The sequence below is a fragment of the Branchiostoma floridae genome, chromosome 16 (assembly GCF_000003815.2).
Source record: "Branchiostoma floridae strain S238N-H82 chromosome 16, Bfl_VNyyK, whole genome shotgun sequence".
In the NCBI taxonomy this organism is placed as follows: Eukaryota; Metazoa; Chordata; class Leptocardii; order Amphioxiformes; family Branchiostomatidae; genus Branchiostoma; species Branchiostoma floridae.
Genome location: NC_049994.1, coordinates 9,448,632 through 9,467,641, shown reverse-complemented (window position 1 = coordinate 9,467,641; position 19,010 = coordinate 9,448,632). Strand labels below are relative to the sequence as shown.

At 40.1% G+C, this 19,010-nt stretch overlaps 1 protein-coding gene across 1 annotated transcript in view; it reads right to left on the bottom strand.

Annotated features, from left to right (window-relative positions):
• The window catches only part of LOC118403561 (MAM and LDL-receptor class A domain-containing protein 1-like), a 117,526-nt gene that overhangs the window by 32,640 nt on the left and 65,876 nt on the right, over positions 1–19,010 (bottom strand). The window contains exons 112-147 of the mRNA XM_035802297.1: positions 18,803–18,897; positions 18,160–18,330; positions 17,598–17,718; positions 17,138–17,272; positions 16,419–16,603; positions 15,667–15,835; positions 14,984–15,121; positions 14,174–14,442; positions 13,938–14,028; positions 13,387–13,527; positions 12,778–13,049; positions 12,227–12,362; positions 11,922–12,071; positions 11,395–11,651; positions 10,886–11,000; positions 10,297–10,434; positions 9,671–9,924; positions 8,936–9,167; positions 8,526–8,644; positions 7,973–8,116; positions 7,497–7,584; positions 7,034–7,168; positions 6,661–6,804; positions 5,960–6,102; positions 5,460–5,573; positions 5,112–5,196; positions 4,614–4,739; positions 4,144–4,293; positions 3,721–3,833; positions 3,131–3,298; positions 2,626–2,716; positions 2,307–2,462; positions 1,632–1,763; positions 1,178–1,283; positions 505–655; positions 37–118 (exon numbers count right to left, since the gene is read on the bottom strand). Of these exons, the coding sequence (XP_035658190.1) occupies positions 37–118; positions 505–655; positions 1,178–1,283; positions 1,632–1,763; positions 2,307–2,462; positions 2,626–2,716; positions 3,131–3,298; positions 3,721–3,833; positions 4,144–4,293; positions 4,614–4,739; positions 5,112–5,196; positions 5,460–5,573; positions 5,960–6,102; positions 6,661–6,804; positions 7,034–7,168; positions 7,497–7,584; positions 7,973–8,116; positions 8,526–8,644; positions 8,936–9,167; positions 9,671–9,924; positions 10,297–10,434; positions 10,886–11,000; positions 11,395–11,651; positions 11,922–12,071; positions 12,227–12,362; positions 12,778–13,049; positions 13,387–13,527; positions 13,938–14,028; positions 14,174–14,442; positions 14,984–15,121; positions 15,667–15,835; positions 16,419–16,603; positions 17,138–17,272; positions 17,598–17,718; positions 18,160–18,330; positions 18,803–18,897 (5,316 nt within the window). The remainder of the gene's footprint in view (positions 1–36; positions 119–504; positions 656–1,177; positions 1,284–1,631; positions 1,764–2,306; positions 2,463–2,625; positions 2,717–3,130; positions 3,299–3,720; positions 3,834–4,143; positions 4,294–4,613; positions 4,740–5,111; positions 5,197–5,459; positions 5,574–5,959; positions 6,103–6,660; positions 6,805–7,033; positions 7,169–7,496; positions 7,585–7,972; positions 8,117–8,525; positions 8,645–8,935; positions 9,168–9,670; positions 9,925–10,296; positions 10,435–10,885; positions 11,001–11,394; positions 11,652–11,921; positions 12,072–12,226; positions 12,363–12,777; positions 13,050–13,386; positions 13,528–13,937; positions 14,029–14,173; positions 14,443–14,983; positions 15,122–15,666; positions 15,836–16,418; positions 16,604–17,137; positions 17,273–17,597; positions 17,719–18,159; positions 18,331–18,802; positions 18,898–19,010) is intronic.

Genomic DNA, 19,010 nt, shown 5'->3' with positions numbered 1-19,010 from the left:
CATGGACCAAAATAGATTTGTCCTGAGACAATTTACCTCCGAGTTCACAGTTCTCAAAAGTGATGTCATCCAATGCTACCCTGGCACCCTGGAAGAAGTGGAAGTACTCAAACTCCACCTGAAATTCAAACAAAAAAAGTTTACCAGACACACAATGCCAAGTGAAAAACCCATACAAGTCTGGCTAGGCATATACTACAGCCAGTGACATCAGTTTACCATTGTTATAACCCTGTCACGCATTTGATGAATTGCTAGAAGGTTGCCCAATCTCAACTGAGGGTGTATCTTTCACCTGAAAATCTAAACTACTTTGTAAATGAATTATATATAGAATCCCTAAAAATAGTGCTCAATGATCGAGAGACAAGGGATATTACTGCTGAAAATGTCAGATGGTCGCCAACTCATCAGCTGATTGATTTTCTTGCTGTGTGACACGGGTATCATAATATATTACATACAAGTATGATGCAAAGGCACAAACTGTTCTGTTTTTGGTACCTTGAAGCCATAGCCCTGACTTCCGATGCCCACCATCCCCTGCCTCCACTGTGTGCTAGTCAGCGACTCCTGCCAGACCTGGCTCAGGGATCCGTCGACTGAGCCCACATACACCGACAGACGTCCATCATGCGTGCCAGTCATGTAGTACCTGAGAATAATAATCATTGTTGCTCAGCATTATAGGAGCATCCTCATCAGAAAGCTTTAAACTTAGGCCTGAAATTAGATATGCAATGTGACAAGTCATTCAAAGAGATGAAATCAACTGCATGTGCCTGAGGAGTTGGTAACTGATTTGCCAAGACAAACCAAATTGTATACTAAAATTGTACACTGAAACCTCATCTGCTATCAATAATAATTGACATACTTTCCAAACAGTTTTTTTTATTACACAAAACAAAGCCATCACCAACAAGTGTGTGATCAGTCCTTTGATCCTTCTTAAGTTGAAATGACTCCAAGGATATGTCATACGCTTTGGGTCAGGTCAACTTGAGAATGATCACAAGATTGATCTAAAGCTTGTTGGTAAGCACTTTACTTTGTGTACTGAAATAATGCATGAAATTTCCATAAATTCTAAACATGTTTTGAAATACAAATATGTGTTTAATTGATTTATATTATGCATGGTTAGGAAGTCTACCTCTGAGGCAAAGTTACTGACCAGAACTTGACTTGACAGTTGGGTCCCACAGCAGGTAAGGCTGGGCTCTGTAGTACTGCCAGGTTGACTACACTTCCTCCGATTGCGGACACTGACATGTAGTAGCCTGAAGTAGCGAGCAAGTATCAGAACGGGCATTCAAACAAAGTTATATTGTGCAGTCACAGTTGGAATAGACTCAACAAAGACTTCTGAATTGTGTACTTAGAAGTACTTGATGTGCATACACAGGAAAGCTACCATGGCTCAGGGCACAGCATAAAAGCAACAATTTGAAACTGAACTAGCTGAGGGTTTTGGCAATTTTGTTGAATTGCTGATGTTGTAATTTTACATTGGTTTGAGATTGATTCTATTTCTAGCAAGTATCATACGTATCATACGTATGATACTGTGAAAAAATTGGTATCAATATGGATAAATTATTTGACTAGGAAAGTAAGCTGAAAGTGACCTGTCACGCCGCTGGTGTGATCCATGTCAGGTCCTGTCGCAGCAGGGGTGTTGGCCTGGTAACGCTGCCAGTTGTACGATCCAAAACTAGTGTCTACGTAACCACAGAGGTCCGTTTCAAAGGTACAAGCACCTGTAGATGAGAAACATGGTAACAATTTAGCCTATTGAACATTAGGTTAGTAGATTGCAGGTCACAACAAGTGTAACTAACACACTTAAAACTGACTTATGCTACGCACAACTATCTCAAGAATGACCTCAGTTTGTGATCATATGATGACCAGGCCCATATGTGATCATATGATGACCCCTAAACAGAGGAGAATATGTATCAATCCCAGCATTCTTTGCAACACATATTTTTTCTAGCATTCTTTGCAACACTCCTTAAACTTTCCTTATTTGCTTGTATATACCTATGATGGTTTACTTTCATCTTTTGTTTGATCACATTTTCTCATAAAGTAATGATATAATTATCAGTATTTTCCAAAACTAAAGTGTGATTAACCACAGTTAAGGGAAGCCCTTGATAAACCTTTTGTGTTTCTGTTTTTTCCAGCATGTTGTACTTACTGTTTTGTAACATTAGATTTTTATTATTATGTGCAAATAAACAATAAACAACAATTCTACAATACACCCTGGGCCCTACGTAAATAGTCAAACTGACCACAAGTAGCCTCATCAGATCCATCTGTACACTGGGTCGTTCCATCACAGTACTGAGTGGCGGGGATGCAAGTACCATCACCACAGTGGAACTGGTCAGCTGGGCAGGGTGGGCTGGGTGTGGTGGGGACAGGTGTAGTACCCACGGGCAGCACACCTGTGACAAAAGGGAAAGTCATTATGGTCCCATTGCGCCCCTCAGCAGAATAATTTGCAAACACACACAGTATACTGTTATGCCATTCAACATGCACACAAAAAATAGTAAATAACTTAAACTAAGAACTAGGAAATTGAAGTGTTGTTAGCGTAATTTTTACCTATGACAGGCTGGCACATGTCTGAGAAGGAGACGTCGTCGATGGCGATATCACCCTCGGGGCCTGACCCTACCATTGCCTCAATGATGACCTATAACCAATCACAGTTGTAGGGATATGATACTGGACTCATGCTATCACATGTAAAGCAAACAATAGACACTCTTGCTTTAGGATCATAAGTTTAGGCATTTGGATCCCAAGTAACTGTTAGGTGGAGTGCTAGTCTCAATATGCTGGCCACTGATAAACATGTAATGGAAGGGGAACTGCAGTCTTTACGAGAACCTCAACATAAGCAGGTAAATAAATGTTACGACTATAAAAAAGAATCAAGTTAAGTTTCTGGTGTGAATGGATTTCAAATCATGTCTTGCACAACTTTCTTTGACATTTCAATTATATAACAAACTTATGATAACAGTATGATGAATTATTATATATTATAAGAAATCAGAGGACAAGCTTTCATGGCCATATGCTTCTCAAAACCAGAAAGACCTACCTGGAATCGTCCAGCAGGACTTTGCAGATCAACTTCTGCTCTTACAAAGAAGTCGCCGACTTGTCCTGAGATTGACCAAACTCTGGTGAGAGGCCCTCCATCCTGTACCCTGGTGTACACATTCAGATCACCTATGTCTGCACCATACATGTGGTAGTAGAACCGAAGCTGTGAAAAGAAACGGACAAAGCATCAACATTGCTGCCAAACACTGAATGCTTGCTGAATGTCTTCTGTAGCTGAGGTTAATTCAGTATGGTTTAAAAGGTAAAAGCCTTATGAAAGATGCCTTCCTTCCAAACAGTAACAGAACTGAGGTTTCATCTTCATCAATCATTAGTTACTCCCAATTGGTTTAAAAGTCATCAAGGGAAATACTACCACGATATTGTCATACCAAACACATGGCATATGCTTCAAGGCAAATAGGGTACAGATATTTGGTCACATCCTTAAGGAGATGAAACAAGTATCACCAGAGCCAAAACTAAGGAATCAGTAAAACAATACATTTCCCTTTCCCAAGAAGGGGAAATATACCACAAATTGGCCTCTGGTATGTGACTGTTGACTGTCGGTGTGACATGTACCTTGCAGGTGTCTGTAGTGGTAGCAGAGGAGGAGACCTGCAGCACTGAGCTGACCAGACGTGCCCGGTCACCTGGGCTGGCTGGGTTGGATGACTCCAGATACAGGTACTGGCCTGAAGGGATGGAAACACAGTGCAGCTCTTAGTTTGAGAGATTTAGTCTGCAATAAATATTTCTAAGCTACCAATGCTCCTTGCATTATTAGCCCAGAGGCTATATACAGTAGGACCTGACTGCTATATGCGGCCTATATTAATTACCTGTGGCAATGTTGGTGGTGTGGTCAATAGCAGGGCCAGTAGAGGTGGTACTGGTGTTGGTAGGACCTTAATGTTATTTGTGACTTACCTGTAGCAGTATTGGTGGTGTGGTCTATAGCAGGTCCAGTAGATGTGGTGATTGTAATACATCTACAAAACTTACCTGTGGCAGTGTTGGTGGTGTGGTCGATAGCAGGTCCAGTAGAGGTAGTGGTGGTAGGACCAGACTGTAGAGTCCAGTCTGCCTCATCTATAGCCATCTGCTGCCAGGAACACAGGCCCACCTCAAAGTCACAGCGACCAGGGAACGCATCTTTTGGAGGGAACACATTCATTTGGGTGAGATTTAAGCAAGAAAGTTTCACACTTGTATGATGAATCAGGCTTCACAATACAAACATGCATAATACAAGATTATACCAAAGTAATGACCAGGAACTCAACTTGTCAATTTCTATGTACATGTAAATGGTTCAAAGATTGTATCAATGTATATGGTAGGGGCCTCTCCATTAGGCTTTTTATTAAACAAAGCTCAATGTTTGATGTAGCTACAGGTCTTAGATTTGTTACACAACCAGTGAAATAAAGAAAACAAGGAAACAAACTAATATAGTGCATAAAGGTACTCACTACATGTTTGTTCGTCAGTGTTGTCCCCACAGTCGTCCGTGAAGTCACACACACGGTTGTTGTCGATACATGCTCCTCTCTGAGAACACTTGTACTGATCACTGGCACAGTCACCACTGACTGGAACTATGGACATAAAGATAACATAAACGTCATTATGATCTTGCTATCATTAACTAGTTTTCAATCAAATCTGATAATCAAATATGGCATTTTTTTATTTTGTCGTCAATGATAACTTATATTTTGATGGAAGATGGCATGAAGATTTTTTATTCAACCTTGATCAAGAAATGACATAAAGAATATAAAATGTTATGAAAAGTTGATTGGTCAGCAGTAGCAGGACATCTAAAATGCATTGTTTACAACTACTGGTTAAAGTTTACTGTTCCTTATCTCCTCACAACAGTACAGTGATTGGCTGTTAGGGCTCGTTAGATTAGACACAGTTAGTATCATTGGGAGACACAAAAGAACAGGTTTCACTGCCCTAACCTGGAAGAGCACATCCCTGGAAACTGACATCATCAATAGCCACGTCACCAAGGTGGTTGAAACCACGCCGAGCTTGCAGAAGTAACTGCAATGTATTGGACAAGAAAAATGACACTGAGGAATGCATCCAACTAGAAATGTAGCAATGCTTGCATTAAGACAACTAAAATGGCAAAACTGATAATAATGTTCACAAATGAACATATCCATGTGACATTGGCATTTTACAGAATTTTGAGATTTGTCCATATTCATTTGTAGGAATGGGAGGACTAGGGTGTTTAGGTAAGGTGGTATTTGTAGAAAGAAAAGAACTCTGTACTAAGTCTTTTGTTTTGTTGTTCTCACCTGGAATGGTGTGTTGACCCTTCCTACAGAGACAACAGCCTGCTGCCACACATTACCCTGGTCTCCCGACAGTTCCCACAGGGTAGCCTGCATCGTGCCCTGCTGCCTCACCACCTGATGATAACAGTATAATTAGCAACTGCATGTAGTAGACAAATGTATTGTACACTGTAAATCATGCATTGTTTGTAGTCATTTCATGTTTTCAGTTTCTGTTATACGCTCTCACCACAAATTCATCAGAATGTAATGTTTTAACTAACTTACTGTGATTGTTTCAAAAACAAAGTCAATTGTTTTTTACTCCTATTGTGAAATTAAGTCTCTGCAAACTTAAATTAATTCATAGTACTGTTTTTATTGGAGATATTCAATATTCACAATGCATGCCATCTTATAGTTAACAAATAATCTACAGGTGTTGTTTAAAAGTTCCAGTACAGAACTCAAAATTCACAGGCAGAAAAGAAAAGCAGGAATATAGCAGCTTTCCAAATTACCTGCAGGCTCCCAATGTCCTGGCCATACATGTGGTACCAGAAGGTCAGTTCACATGTGGAACTAGCCTGCTGTAGCATGGGGCTAGTCAAGGTGGCAAAGCTGTATACGTTTCCACTGCTGGCATCCACATACATGTAGAAGCCTGCAATGTAGAAGACATTAAGGGCTATCCTACAAACAACAGAAATGCTTAAGGAAGGCATATGTAATGTTTATGTGAGTACTTTTCAGGGCATTCCTGAATATCTTTGATCTATCTCCTGATTCTTGTCTGCCCCCTCCTGCCTGAACCATGCACCAAGGAAAATCTTGAATCTATGACCCCAAGAGGAAGGGCGTACTTGAGTGGAAGAGAAGTGATGATACATGAATTCATAATGTAGAAAGTGATATAGTTAAATGGCAAAGACTAAATTTGAGGTAAACTTGCAATTTATTTATGAAGATTCTTTCTAGGTATATTGTAGTAGTGTAGATGTGCAGGTGGGAAAGAAAAAAAACTGTTTCCACTACCAGTATCAAACTCAGCACCATGGACAGATCAAAACGTAGAGTGGGTACCACTAACAAGAGCATCAGTAGTATCAGCACCACGGAGAAAGCAAAGTAACATTGTAACAGATTCTGCAAACTAGTCAGCTGTTTATCTTTTTAAATATTGAATGCATAAACTTAAATTAGTGTGTAATAGGTTTGATACCTTGTGCAGAAAGTGTGGTGTGGTCAAATGGAGGTCCTGTGTTGGAGTCTGGAGTGGAGCCACGGTGTCGACGCCAAGCAAACGTTCCAGTGCTGGTCTCATTCCACTGGCAGCCATCATTGTTCTCAAATGTGCAGTCATAACCTGTTGGATCACACAACACAATAAAATGTTAAATTTTGACAGAAGTGCTGACTATTGAACCTTAAAATGAAGAAAGAGGTCAATTCTCTGGACAATCCAGACATAAAACATGAACAGAAAAATGAAAGCCAAGATCCATCAAATACACTGAAAACAATGCCCTCCCTCCTTACCCCTATATGAATGGGAAATATGAAAAATACATTATGTAAATAAGGTGCATACTAACCACAGATTATTTCATCATCCTTGTCCTTACAGTCCTGGTTGAAGTCACACACAGCACTCTGAGGAACACAGGCTGGCCACTGGCTGTCGCTGGATGAACAAGTCACCGCACAAGGGGGGGCAGTGGTAGGTTGGGCTAAAAACACATCAGAAGTTACACAAGTCATGTAACTGAAAGTGTGTTAATAGAGATAACCTTTAGCCAAAGATTAAATCTTCCAGGGTTCAGAATAAAAAGTACATATAGACATAAAAGTAAATCTCTGCTGATAAAGCAAGTAACTATCTTTGTTTGTTAGAGAATTTATCCTTACTACTAAAAATTTCATTCTCTGTTGTTGCACATGTTTATGTACCTAACTGCTGCAAGCATGGTCATGCAGCAAGACCTGATTTGTGGTAGACTGCCAGATCTCATTTCTTTGCAATCTCATTGACAACAGCTCTGTTGCACATGTACTTACGAGGACATTCTGTGTTGTCCTGGAAATTGATGTCATCAACAGCAATGTCTCCGCTGTGTCCGCTACCCACCACACCCTCCAGCAGGACCTACAGTCATGGACCAGTCGGGATAGAAATGTTAGACATTCACTGTTAAAAACATACACGTGACATGCAAAGAAACACCACTAATGTGTCATCAACATCAATGGTGTTCTGAACCCACATTTTGCAAGCTAATAGTAGTAGTTACAGTCCTTCAGATTCAATTCTAGGTGTTTTATGACAGCCACCACTTGAGTGTTTAAAAATCCAACACAACTAACTGTAAACAAGGTTACACCCCAGTGTATTGATGTCTTACACAGATTGTACATGTACATGTAAGTGCAGAAGTAGTAGGTTACCCATCAGTAGGCCTCAAATATGCAAGATGTGCTGACCATGTTTTGATAATAGTGAGGCAGATTACTATAAAGAAAAGAAAGGGCCTTACCTCGTAGCTGCTTGGTGCATCCTTGAAAGTGATGTAGACCAGCTGCCAGATGTCACCCATGTCAATTGACTTCTCCCATTGGAGCTGCATGGCAGACCCATCTGTAGGCCTCATGTACACACGCAGGGCTCCGATGTTCTGACCCTAAAAGTGTGATGTTACATAAACTTAATGGCAAATTCAACATCATAGTGCACATCAATGTAAGTATAATATGTTTATCGTGTATAATTTTGCAAAGGAAACTGAGATGGACCACACTTCCTACAATGATGAGGGATTTATAAGAGCAAAAATAACAAAATATGAAATTGTTTGAAATCCTTTAAACATCTGATTTTGCAGTAGAAACATCGGGAAATGGTTATCTTGCAAAAAACCTGCAAAAATGCTATAGGCAAAAAGCTGCAGTTTTCTAGTTAATATGTAGAAATGCTGCATCTACATGCAGAAAACCGCAGAAATGCCATTTGCAAAAAGCTACAGAAATACTACTTCTATCTACATGTACAATGTAAAATGCTACAAGAATGCCACATGCAGCATTACACACCTTCATGTGGTACCACATGCTCATGCAGCGTGGCATGCTGTTGTCAAACACTGGAGACACCATCCATGCAAGATCACCCTGTTGCTGGGGAATGGAGGTCTCGATGTACAAGTAGGTACCTTGAAAAAATACAAATTTAACATCAGATAAAGGACTTTTAAGATGTCTATTCACTTTAAGTGCACATATTTAAAGCCTATGACACATTGATAAGTAGTATCTTGACAAGCAAAAGTCTCATCATACTTACCAACTGCCATTGAAACAGGAGCAAAGGGATAAAAAAAAATTGAGTGCAACAGATTGCCCAACGTATGGGTTCTCTTGTATCACTTATTCCTGCGCACATCTAACACTTACATCATCACTTCATGTGCACTAAGTCTTGACATGTAATAAATAGAACATACCATAGGCTGTTCCTAGTGTGTGATCAGCTGATGGTCCAGTGTCTTGCGATACAGTTCCTCCAGTTTGTCGCTCCCAATCAAAGTCGTCCTGTCTCTCCTCGTTCTTCCAGGTACAGGAGCTGCCCTCAAAGTCACATGACCCCAGGGGGTCACATTCCGAGTCCAGCAGCAGGATGTCGTCAATGGCAATGTCTCCACGGTAACTGGTACCACGGACACCTTCAAAAGTAATCTGTAATACAGGAAACACTCCAGTTCTGACCCATCTAAAATATGCTTGATTTCGTCCAACTTTGGTGTAGTGACTTGTCAAATGAATCACAAGTGAGAGTCATTGAGTAACAAACATGTAGCTTTAAGTAAATAAATGTAAATGCTGATGTGGTGTGGAACATTATATTAGTTTTGAAGTTTTGAATCAGTGTCTTTAAGGTAGTCAAACCTCCCAGTAAAGAATGTAGATTGAACCTTGTACATAGATAGCTGACGTGTGTGTATATAGAATAGACCTTGCTACTTTTTACTGTCTGTATCATTGCAATTAGCCTAAGGGTATGGATTTGCAAATAAATGAAAAAAAATATTCAGTAACAAATATAAAGTCACTACTTATGTTGTCTTTTGAACAATTCTTTGCATATGATTGCCTTCCTAAAATCAGTGCTAAGACAAAAAAGAGTTGCCCTATTAAAAAGATAGCGATGAACTAAACATGGATGACTGAAAAGCCCATACCCTGAAATCACGAGAACTCTGGACAGTGGCTTGTGCAACATGCCAATGGTTCCCCTGGTCCCCACTTAGGCTCCACAGTTGAGTAGGGAATGCTGACCCTTCACTCTTGTACACATTCAGGGTACCAATGCTTGACCCGTACATGTGATACCAGAACTGCAGGCACTGGCCTGTCGTGGGTGGGTGTGCCTGGGTGGAAATGCGAGCTCGATCGCCAGCATTTAGGCCTGACATCTCAGTGTACATGTAGTAGCCTTGAAGTGACAAAAGAATAGATTATATGTATGTATGTATGTACAAGTATAGGCCAGGAACTGGCCCCTTGCATTGGGTAATACCGCCTCTTACAAGGTGACATACCCTTGTTTAGCTGAGTACAAGTATAGATTATATAGCACTGCGAAATGTCTTTTCTTGGGTGCTTTATTACTCGCATAATCATATAAATACAAATTTGGTGCCATTAATGGCTACCTTAGCAAGCTGAGAGTTAATATAATTGAAGGCTTGATGTCCTCTGGTGACCAGTGTCTTGTCCTTTGCTGAAAATGGCCAGGGGGAAACAAAACGTTTCAGGATATGCTGAAAAAACCCAATACATTCCTTGTGAAATGTAAGAGCTTTACCTGCAGGAGTGCCATAGGTGTGATCATAACTGGGCCCGGTCTGTGTGGTGCTTGTGCCTCCAGATTGGTAGGTCCAGTCAAAGTCATCAGCCTGGTCCTGGCTGTAGCCACAGTAATCATTCTCAAAGTCACACAGTGCTGAAAAAAAAAGAAATGCCCAATACATAATGTATGTTGTTGTTGTTATGTCTATATCATTTTTTTGTCAATGGAAACCTTAAGCATGTTGATCTATCTGCATAGTCGTAAAGAACAGCACAAAAAGGAGATATGGAACAGTACAAGCTTCCTGGCACCTTTGACCCTTTGCTGGAATTGTAACTTCTTATTGTTAAGTCTACAAGAACATGGGTCCTAATCTAAGTCATTCCTTGCATGAATGTTTATTACCTTGAAGATTGTTGGTATTTCTTAAAATAATGTATTTGTGCGGATTTGTTACACAGAAGAAAGCCATTGCCAACAAGCATCCACTGAGCTTCTTCTGTCCATAGCAAGCATATTAAATCCTTACAAAATGTCAATTAATGTGACAGTTACTGATGAGCTTATGTTCAAATTTGTAAGTACAAACAACCCTGTTCCTCACCTGTTGCTGGACAATCTCCAATGTTGAAGCTGAAATCATCCACAGCGATGTCCCCACTCCAGGTTTGGCCTCGCGTAGCCTCCACCACAACCTGCAGCGTGTACTGACCATTGTACTACAGAGTTAGAGAGACACCCACAGTTACTAGGTGCATTGAGACCAGGACAGAAAGGTAAGGAGACTTATGATAAGGGGAAGAAAATTCCAATGTACACAAAAGGGTAGAATGTAAGTACACTCAGTGTTATAGAGGGTTTATTGCATATACATGTGTAGTAAGTTTTCATTCAAAGATTGCAGTGAAAGTGTCTCAAATAAAAATTAGTTTCCCTTATCTTGATTCAAATTTTTCAGAAATTGAATTGCGTCTTTTTTGAGGGGTTTACAACTGACCTCCAGTCATCAAAATCCATATTAATGAATGATTACATCTTTTTAGAAGGTGTATCATTTATGAACAAAACAACTGCATGTAAAAACAAAACTGTTAGCTGTAAAGGAATTCTCACCTCATTGGGGCTATCTGCGGTTATGTGCACTTGTGCGTAGTTCCACTGTGGTCCTCTGTTTCCTCGCATGCGCCAGATGATAATGTCTGGGACACCAGGGGTTCGGGCATAGATGTTGAGTTGTCCCACACTGGACCCATACATCTGGTACCAGAACTTCATGCACACACCGGCATTGGTGGCTGTGAAGGACTTGCTCATGAGCTTAGCTGAGTCATTGAGCTGCTGGCCGGATGCTTCAATGTACATGTAGAAGCCTGTGTAAAGTGTAACACATGTGCATAAGATCATAGAACAGCCCAGCACTCAGGAAATCAATAGGTCAATCTGGCAATGGAAGTGTGGTGCTGAATTATGAACAATGTCACAAAATCAGTTCTGAACAACCAATATCAAAACTTGTACTGTAACAGGAGACACAAAATTTCTGCTATATCTTTATCCCCACTTCTCGCATTTATTTACAATATTACATGCATTTGTTTACAGATTTGAAAGGGAACAATGAGGAACAATTTTATATTTACCACTGTCTGTAAGTGTAGTGTGATCAACTGCTGGGCCTGTTCCCACAGAAACTGTGCTTCCACTGGCTCTGGTCCAATCAAAGTCATCGTTGGTGTCTTGCATCCAGGAACAGATGTCCGACTCAAAGCTGCAGTCATTCTCATTTGGAGCTGTATACAGGGTTAACAGAAAAGCAATATGTTGAGTGTCACCTTTCACAGTCAAATCTAGGGCTCTTTGATAATATGTAAATCAGCAATTTCACCTGTAACTGAAGAAATATATTACTGTAACATGAATTTTTTTAAAGTTGGGATGTACTCACGATATACAGGTGGCATTGTTACAGGTGGTGTTGTGGGTGTTGTAGGGACAAATGGACAAGCACCAGGCTGGACATCAATGTCGTCCAATGCAATGTCACCAGTGTAGTTACCTCCATACACACCCTCAAACATTATCTGGGTAAAAATGACACAAAGTGGCACCATTTGTAAACAGGACATCTTTAGCACATGCTGACACACAATGTGCCCTCATTATGAGACAGATGAACTCCTTCTGAACCATCATGCCATCTCAGTACATTACACAAGCCTGCCTGTTCCATGCCTTCTTTCACTCTTCTAATTTTGAATGCTGCATTGATAGTATTGAAATCTTGAAATGTTTGAGTTGGTCTTATTTTCATGGTTTCTTCAGTGACGTAAAAACTATTCACCAGGAAAATTATGACAGTGTGTCTATGCATTTCTATTGTACAGAATTGTTTCAACCAAGCACTTAAAAGTCACCACTTCTACCATGAAACTAAATCACTGCAAAGATTCATTTATAAAATTCAATGTACATTTTACCGTAGCTGATGTTACTGACCTCCCACTGTGTAGTTTGAGTGATCTGCACCAGACCCTGTCTCCAAACGTTACCCTGGTTGCCGGATGCACGCCAGCGGTACGTGGCGTTGATGTTGTTCCCTCCTGTGTACACAGCCGTGAGGACGTTCAGAGAGCCTACACCAGCTCCATACATGTGGTACCAGAAGGACAGGCATGACATTTGTGTTGGAGCAAAACTTTCACTCAGGAGGAAGGCGTTTTCTCCTGCAGGTCTGTTGTTACCCGATGACTCAATGTAAAGGTAGTAACCTGCAAGTAACATCAAACAAGGCACTTAGTATACACCAAACAGGGGGACGTTTTCATTAAGTCTCCTTACACAATGTATGTTACAGGAGATTATCACAGGAAAGAAGAAAAAACAAGCTCATTTTGTGATCAAAGGCTTTATGACATAAGCTCATTTGACAGTTTGTAACAGTTTCATGACACAGTACATTCAAACAAGAAAAAAGCCTATTCAACGAGATCTGCTAGATTTTTTTTCTTGCAATGTCATAACATTTGATATCAGAAACTGATTCATTTCAATAGGTAAACATAATCTCTCCACATTTGTGTATACTATGATGATGGAAAGTCTTACCCTGGTCAGTGTTGGTCGTGTGGTCCACTGACGGTCCTGTGAACAAGCTAGGTGTGGCACCATTGTCCCGCAACCAATCAAAGTTGTCTATGTACAGTTCGTTGGTCCAACCACACATGTCCCTCTCAAAGTCACAGAATCCTGGAAAAAATACATAAAATATTCTTAATTTGTCCCTTGAAGCTTTTGAAGATGCCATCTTTGCTTAGCAAAAGACAATCACATAAAATTTTGAAGAAAGATAACTGAAGTAACAAATACATGAATAGCGTACATCAATGAAGGCTTGTGACTGATACACAAAGTTACAGCTACTCAAGGAACTGGATAAATCTATGGAGTTGCTTGAGTAACTGTTTAACCTAGCATGAATAGCATATCTATGGAATTTAAGTGTACAGGACAGAAAAGCAATGTTACAATAAAAAGAATATGTTTTGCTTGTGATTCTAGTGTGGTGCTAAGACCAAAATACAGACAGTCATTATCTACAGAGCAAAATCCTTAGCTTAAGTAAAGGTCCTTTGAGTGTACTCCATTGGTAGACTTACCTGGTCTGTTACATGCCCCAACTATCACCTTGATGTCATCCAGTGCAATATCTCCCCGGAACCCATTTCCAACCACACCTTCAAACACAACCTGGAAGATGAAAAACATAATTATAATGATTATGATGATAATGACCCATGATGATCCAAAGCCATGTATCTTGAAATTCCACAAGTGCCTTTTTTTGTGTTGAATCAGAAGTTAAACCTTATTCAAAGGTATCTTAAGTACTGACCCTGAAGCGGCGTCTTGCACTAGTCAGCGTGGCCTGACCAAATCTCCAGAGGTTACCCTGGTCACCTGACTTGGTCCAGATGGGACCGCTGACGAACACTTGTCCCTCCTCCTGCTGGTACACATTCAGGGTGCCGACGTGGTCCCCAAACATGTGCACCCAGAACTGCAGGCACTGCGCTCCGTTGTTGGCATCGTAGTATGGACTGAGCAGGCGAACACGATCCCCAGACTGTCTGGGGCTGGACGTCTCCATGTACAGGTAGTAGCCTAATGTTTGAGAGATATTCAAGCAGACATATTAGAATGCATTGTCAAGATTTGGTCTTGCATTTTGCTTAACCCAATCAACAAGCAAACACTAAGAAATCTTTAATATAAACTGACCTGAAAGAGTCCTTATCAAACTTGTACTGGTATAGAAAATGTTCACCAAAAAGCAAGTGATTGTTCACTATTCATAATGATTGACTTTTACATAGAAAACAACTGGGGAAATCTCAAGGAACCTGCAAGTACTATCATAAAAAAGCAATTCTGCTCTTTATGTCGTATGTTGGAGAATGCATGTAGCTCTTTACGGTAAGTACTTGTTACTTTTATGATCATTGTACATTGACAAGTTGAGAACAATATTGGGCTAGTTATATGCATTTGTCACACAAAATTTTGTCACACAAAAGTCTTGTTGCAGAAAATGCCTGTCAAATGTCCTTGCCAGTTCTGTCACAGCCTGCATGAAAATTCTACAATTTCAGAATCAGCTATGACAAATGTGGCACCATGAATTTAAGTAAAGTCTCTGACATACCCAAGCTTGACAGGTAGGTGTGGTCATAGCGTGGTCCAGTCCCAGATGATGCTGTTCCGTTCCGATGTCTCACCCAATCAAACTCATCATCCCTGGCCTGTTCCCAGTTACACAGGTCAGCCTCAAATGTGCACTCAGCTGAAAAATACACATTCAACATTAATTATGACACAAAATTTTGATGAAATTATCTGCAGTCCAAGTCAGTGTATGTTCCTGAGTTCTGGCCCATCGATCCCTGCTTGTCATTTACTTGCTTCTAAGCCATTTCAGGCCACAGGTTGCTGCCAGCTTAGAAGTCAGTCAAAAGCAAGTAAATAGTTACATGTACATATAGTATTATACTTTTGTGTATATCAAATTCTTCACATTCAGCATTGAACTTATAATTTTAGTTTCACTGTCAGTAATATGGCTGCATCATTGCTGTCTTTATATCCTTTTAATGCACTATATCTGCAATTGGGCAGTAATGGACTGCAACAGAATTGAAAAATATCAAAATAAAATATGAAGAATATCAAAATAAAATATAAACTTATAAAATGTTATTAAGTGTAATTGTTTCTGAACACAGTAGAATTCTAATAATAACAATAAAACAGAAACAAGTCAGAACCCACATTCACTTGAAGGTTCTTATAGGTAAGGATATCTACAGAAAGAGGCTGAATTTGACATACGTGTTGCTGGACAAGCGCTGCTGGTGAACACGACATCATCTAATGAGATGTCTCCGACATATCCAGGTCCAACTGTGCCCTCGATGAATAACCTGTACCCAACTGGTGCCATGATGCTGACGTGAGCCTGTTTCCATTCATTTGCCTGTGTGCCTTGAAGCTGCCACACCTGCAAACATACATGTATGCATTAAATTTCATCTGACATACATGACGCCAAAATTAACTTCAGGTTGTGTACTATCACTAGATTAAATGGCTTATGTTACAGGTACACATTACACTGATATCAAGGATTTTCTCCAATTCTAAAGTGACCGGATTTAATGCCCTGACTTCAGTTTATTACAACAATGTATATGTATGACTGTGTAAAGTCGAGTTTAAATACAGTGTTATTTGAATGAGCATATTTGTTTCCACAAAAGCTATTGACAAGTTGAATATAAGGACTTAATATATTTTTCTAAGGTTCAGTGCTTTTTAGATTCTGACCATAGATTTTGTTTACCCTTCCTATTGGATGTTCATCAATAAATGCAACTGGAAGCTTCAGAAAACAATGAACAATAGATATATTATGGATAAACTATACTTTACCTGAGTCAGTGACTAACACCAAAATTGATTGGGGGTAAGTCCTCATCAATTTTGGTGTTGGTTAGGTAAAGTTTAGTTTATCCATAATGTCATCTAACAACACAGATGAACTTTCATGCTAATGAATGTTAGAGTACCAAAACAATACTGACCATAGCCTTAGTCTGTCCCTCCTGCTGCATGTGTACAGACAGGGAGCCGATGTGAGGCCCGAACATGTGGTACCAGAAGGAGAGGCAGCCTCCGTCTGTGGAGGTGGCTGGGAGGCTGCCTGTCTCCAGCCTGGCGATGTCACCGTCCTGTCGGGGGCTGGATGCCTCCACGTAGACGTAATAACCTGAGAATGACATGGATATCTCAAGATAACTATAATATAGCCTGGTATCCATCCTATTTGAGCTCCCTGTAGCTCCTCTTATCACTTCCCTGCAGCAAAATCTGGCCCTTTTACTTTTTTAGCAGTTGCCTGAATATCATTTGGCAAGAGAAGCAATCAGATGAGAAACTGGAGGTAGAATAAGATGGATACCATTCTAGCAGGTCAATAACCTTCAAATCCACATGACGTTTACATATTGATGCCTCAACAGGCATGTACATGTATACCATAAAGCATTGAATGTGATAATAACAGCCGTGAATAGTTTCATCAAGTTGGTACATCACTAAAGAAAGGCACTCCTTTTACATAACCACAGTTTTGTTTCAACTGACATTTTGGTGACTGTCTGTCATCTTCCTCAGGGCAATTCTGGTTAGTTCACATTGTACCACAGCAACATAGGTCGAAATACAGCAGTGGTTGGGTAAAAAGAGTCTCTTTATCCAGTATCTATTAAGTGATAATTACTGGTTCAAAGGAAGACCTTACCAGTCCCAGTGGTGTGATCATTGTCTGGTCCCGTGTTGCTGCTGGCCGTGGAACCCTGCTGACGTGTCCAGTCAAAGTCATCGTCTGTGGACTGGCGCCATCCGCATATACCACTCTCAAACGTGCAGTTATAGTCTGGAATAAATGTTGTAAACTCTCAACAGGCTGTTCAACAATTAAATAGTCAGAAATCTTGGCAAACATACAACAAAGATTGCTAATGGTATTGATTATATATATATAGCCTACATAAATACTTAAACTAAATTTGAAGCAATAATAGTAATTGTAATAATCTGAAACAAAGAGTTTAAATGATGCAAAACTGATGCTGTAAAAGTATAAGCACAAATTAAATTCACATTATCAAATGGGCTAACATTTCTTTGGATTCGATTGATAGAAATTAGTCTGTCCGGATTAAATCATGAAACAGAAGCAACAGGAGTAGCAGTCTGACCTCTGTCAGAGCCAAGGTCACATTGGATGAAGGTGATGTCATCGATGGCCATGTCATCTGTGTCGGGCAGAAGGAATCCCCAACCCCCACCGGACTGGCTGGGCACTCCCTGGAACTGCAGCTGTGGACAAAAAGATGCATCGTGCAAAATGTAATGTGATTCTTACCCAAGATACAGGTAAGGAATTAAGATAACAACTTCTCTGGTGTGTCGATGACGATTAGACATCCAGGTAATAAGACATGCCAAAAAGCAGTTACTCAAGCAATATGATTTTAGAAATGGTCAGACGTTTCATGCATATAGCATCTGCTATCTTTTGTCAGTGACGCTCCTCTGGTTTGTATGGACAAAAACTTGTGACAGTATAAATTCTGATCTCATGAGCTTTTCCTAAAAATTGATTTGTTGGTATGTTTGTCTCTGGATCAGCACAAAGTTTAAAAAATTTTGTACAGGAAAAAAATAAAACTCAGGTTGCTCTGTATCTACAAATTATGTATCAATTTTGATACAACACTCAACAATGGTAGAGAGGGAAATACATGTATCTAGTTTTACCCTGTAACCATCAGGCTGTGATCCGAGGTCAACCGTAGCCTCCTGCCAGGCGTCTCCCATGTCTGCATCATTTCTCCACAGCTCCATCAGGGCACTACCATCCCCAGCAGCGTCCAGCATCAGCCTCAGCGCACCCACACCAGGGCCGTACATGTGGTAGTAGAAACGCACCTGCAACAGAGTTGTTCATGGAGTTAAGGCCATGTCATGAATATAATTCCTTTGCTCTTGAATATTTTCAAAATCTGATTGTAGCATCAAGAGGACATGAAAACAGAGGAATGGCATGAAACTCCATGTCCAATAGGTACTGACTTTCCCTGCAGAGTTTATCTTAATGGTTATATTCTAATCTATAATTTTTTTTTAATTGTTCAGAAAAAAACTTTTGACATGACATTGCCTAAAAGAACTGGTTGTAAGACTTAATCTGAATTCATGGGGACTTAATGTTGTGATTGAAGGGAAAAGTAGTTTTTCCCAGTGTTTGTAGCAGTTGAAACAATTCTGTAGTAGTAATACATGAGAAATACATATTTGCAGTGTCATGTATTTGTGGTAGAGAGAGGTTACTGTGAATAAGAAACCACCACAAACAATTCAAAATTTACATAATATTATGACAGAAACTGTGTCCACCCACCTGACAGACATTAGATGTTTGTGACAGTGGAACACTCTGCAGAGCAGCTGGGGTCAGGAACAGTCCACTGCCTCCTTCCACATACATGTAGTGACCTACATGTAATATCACACGAGTCATGACCAGTAAGACTCTGTATCTTCAAACGAAACTTACTGAATCTTTGAATTTTGTTAAAAAACACATCTTGGTGCAAAGATGATGCCGT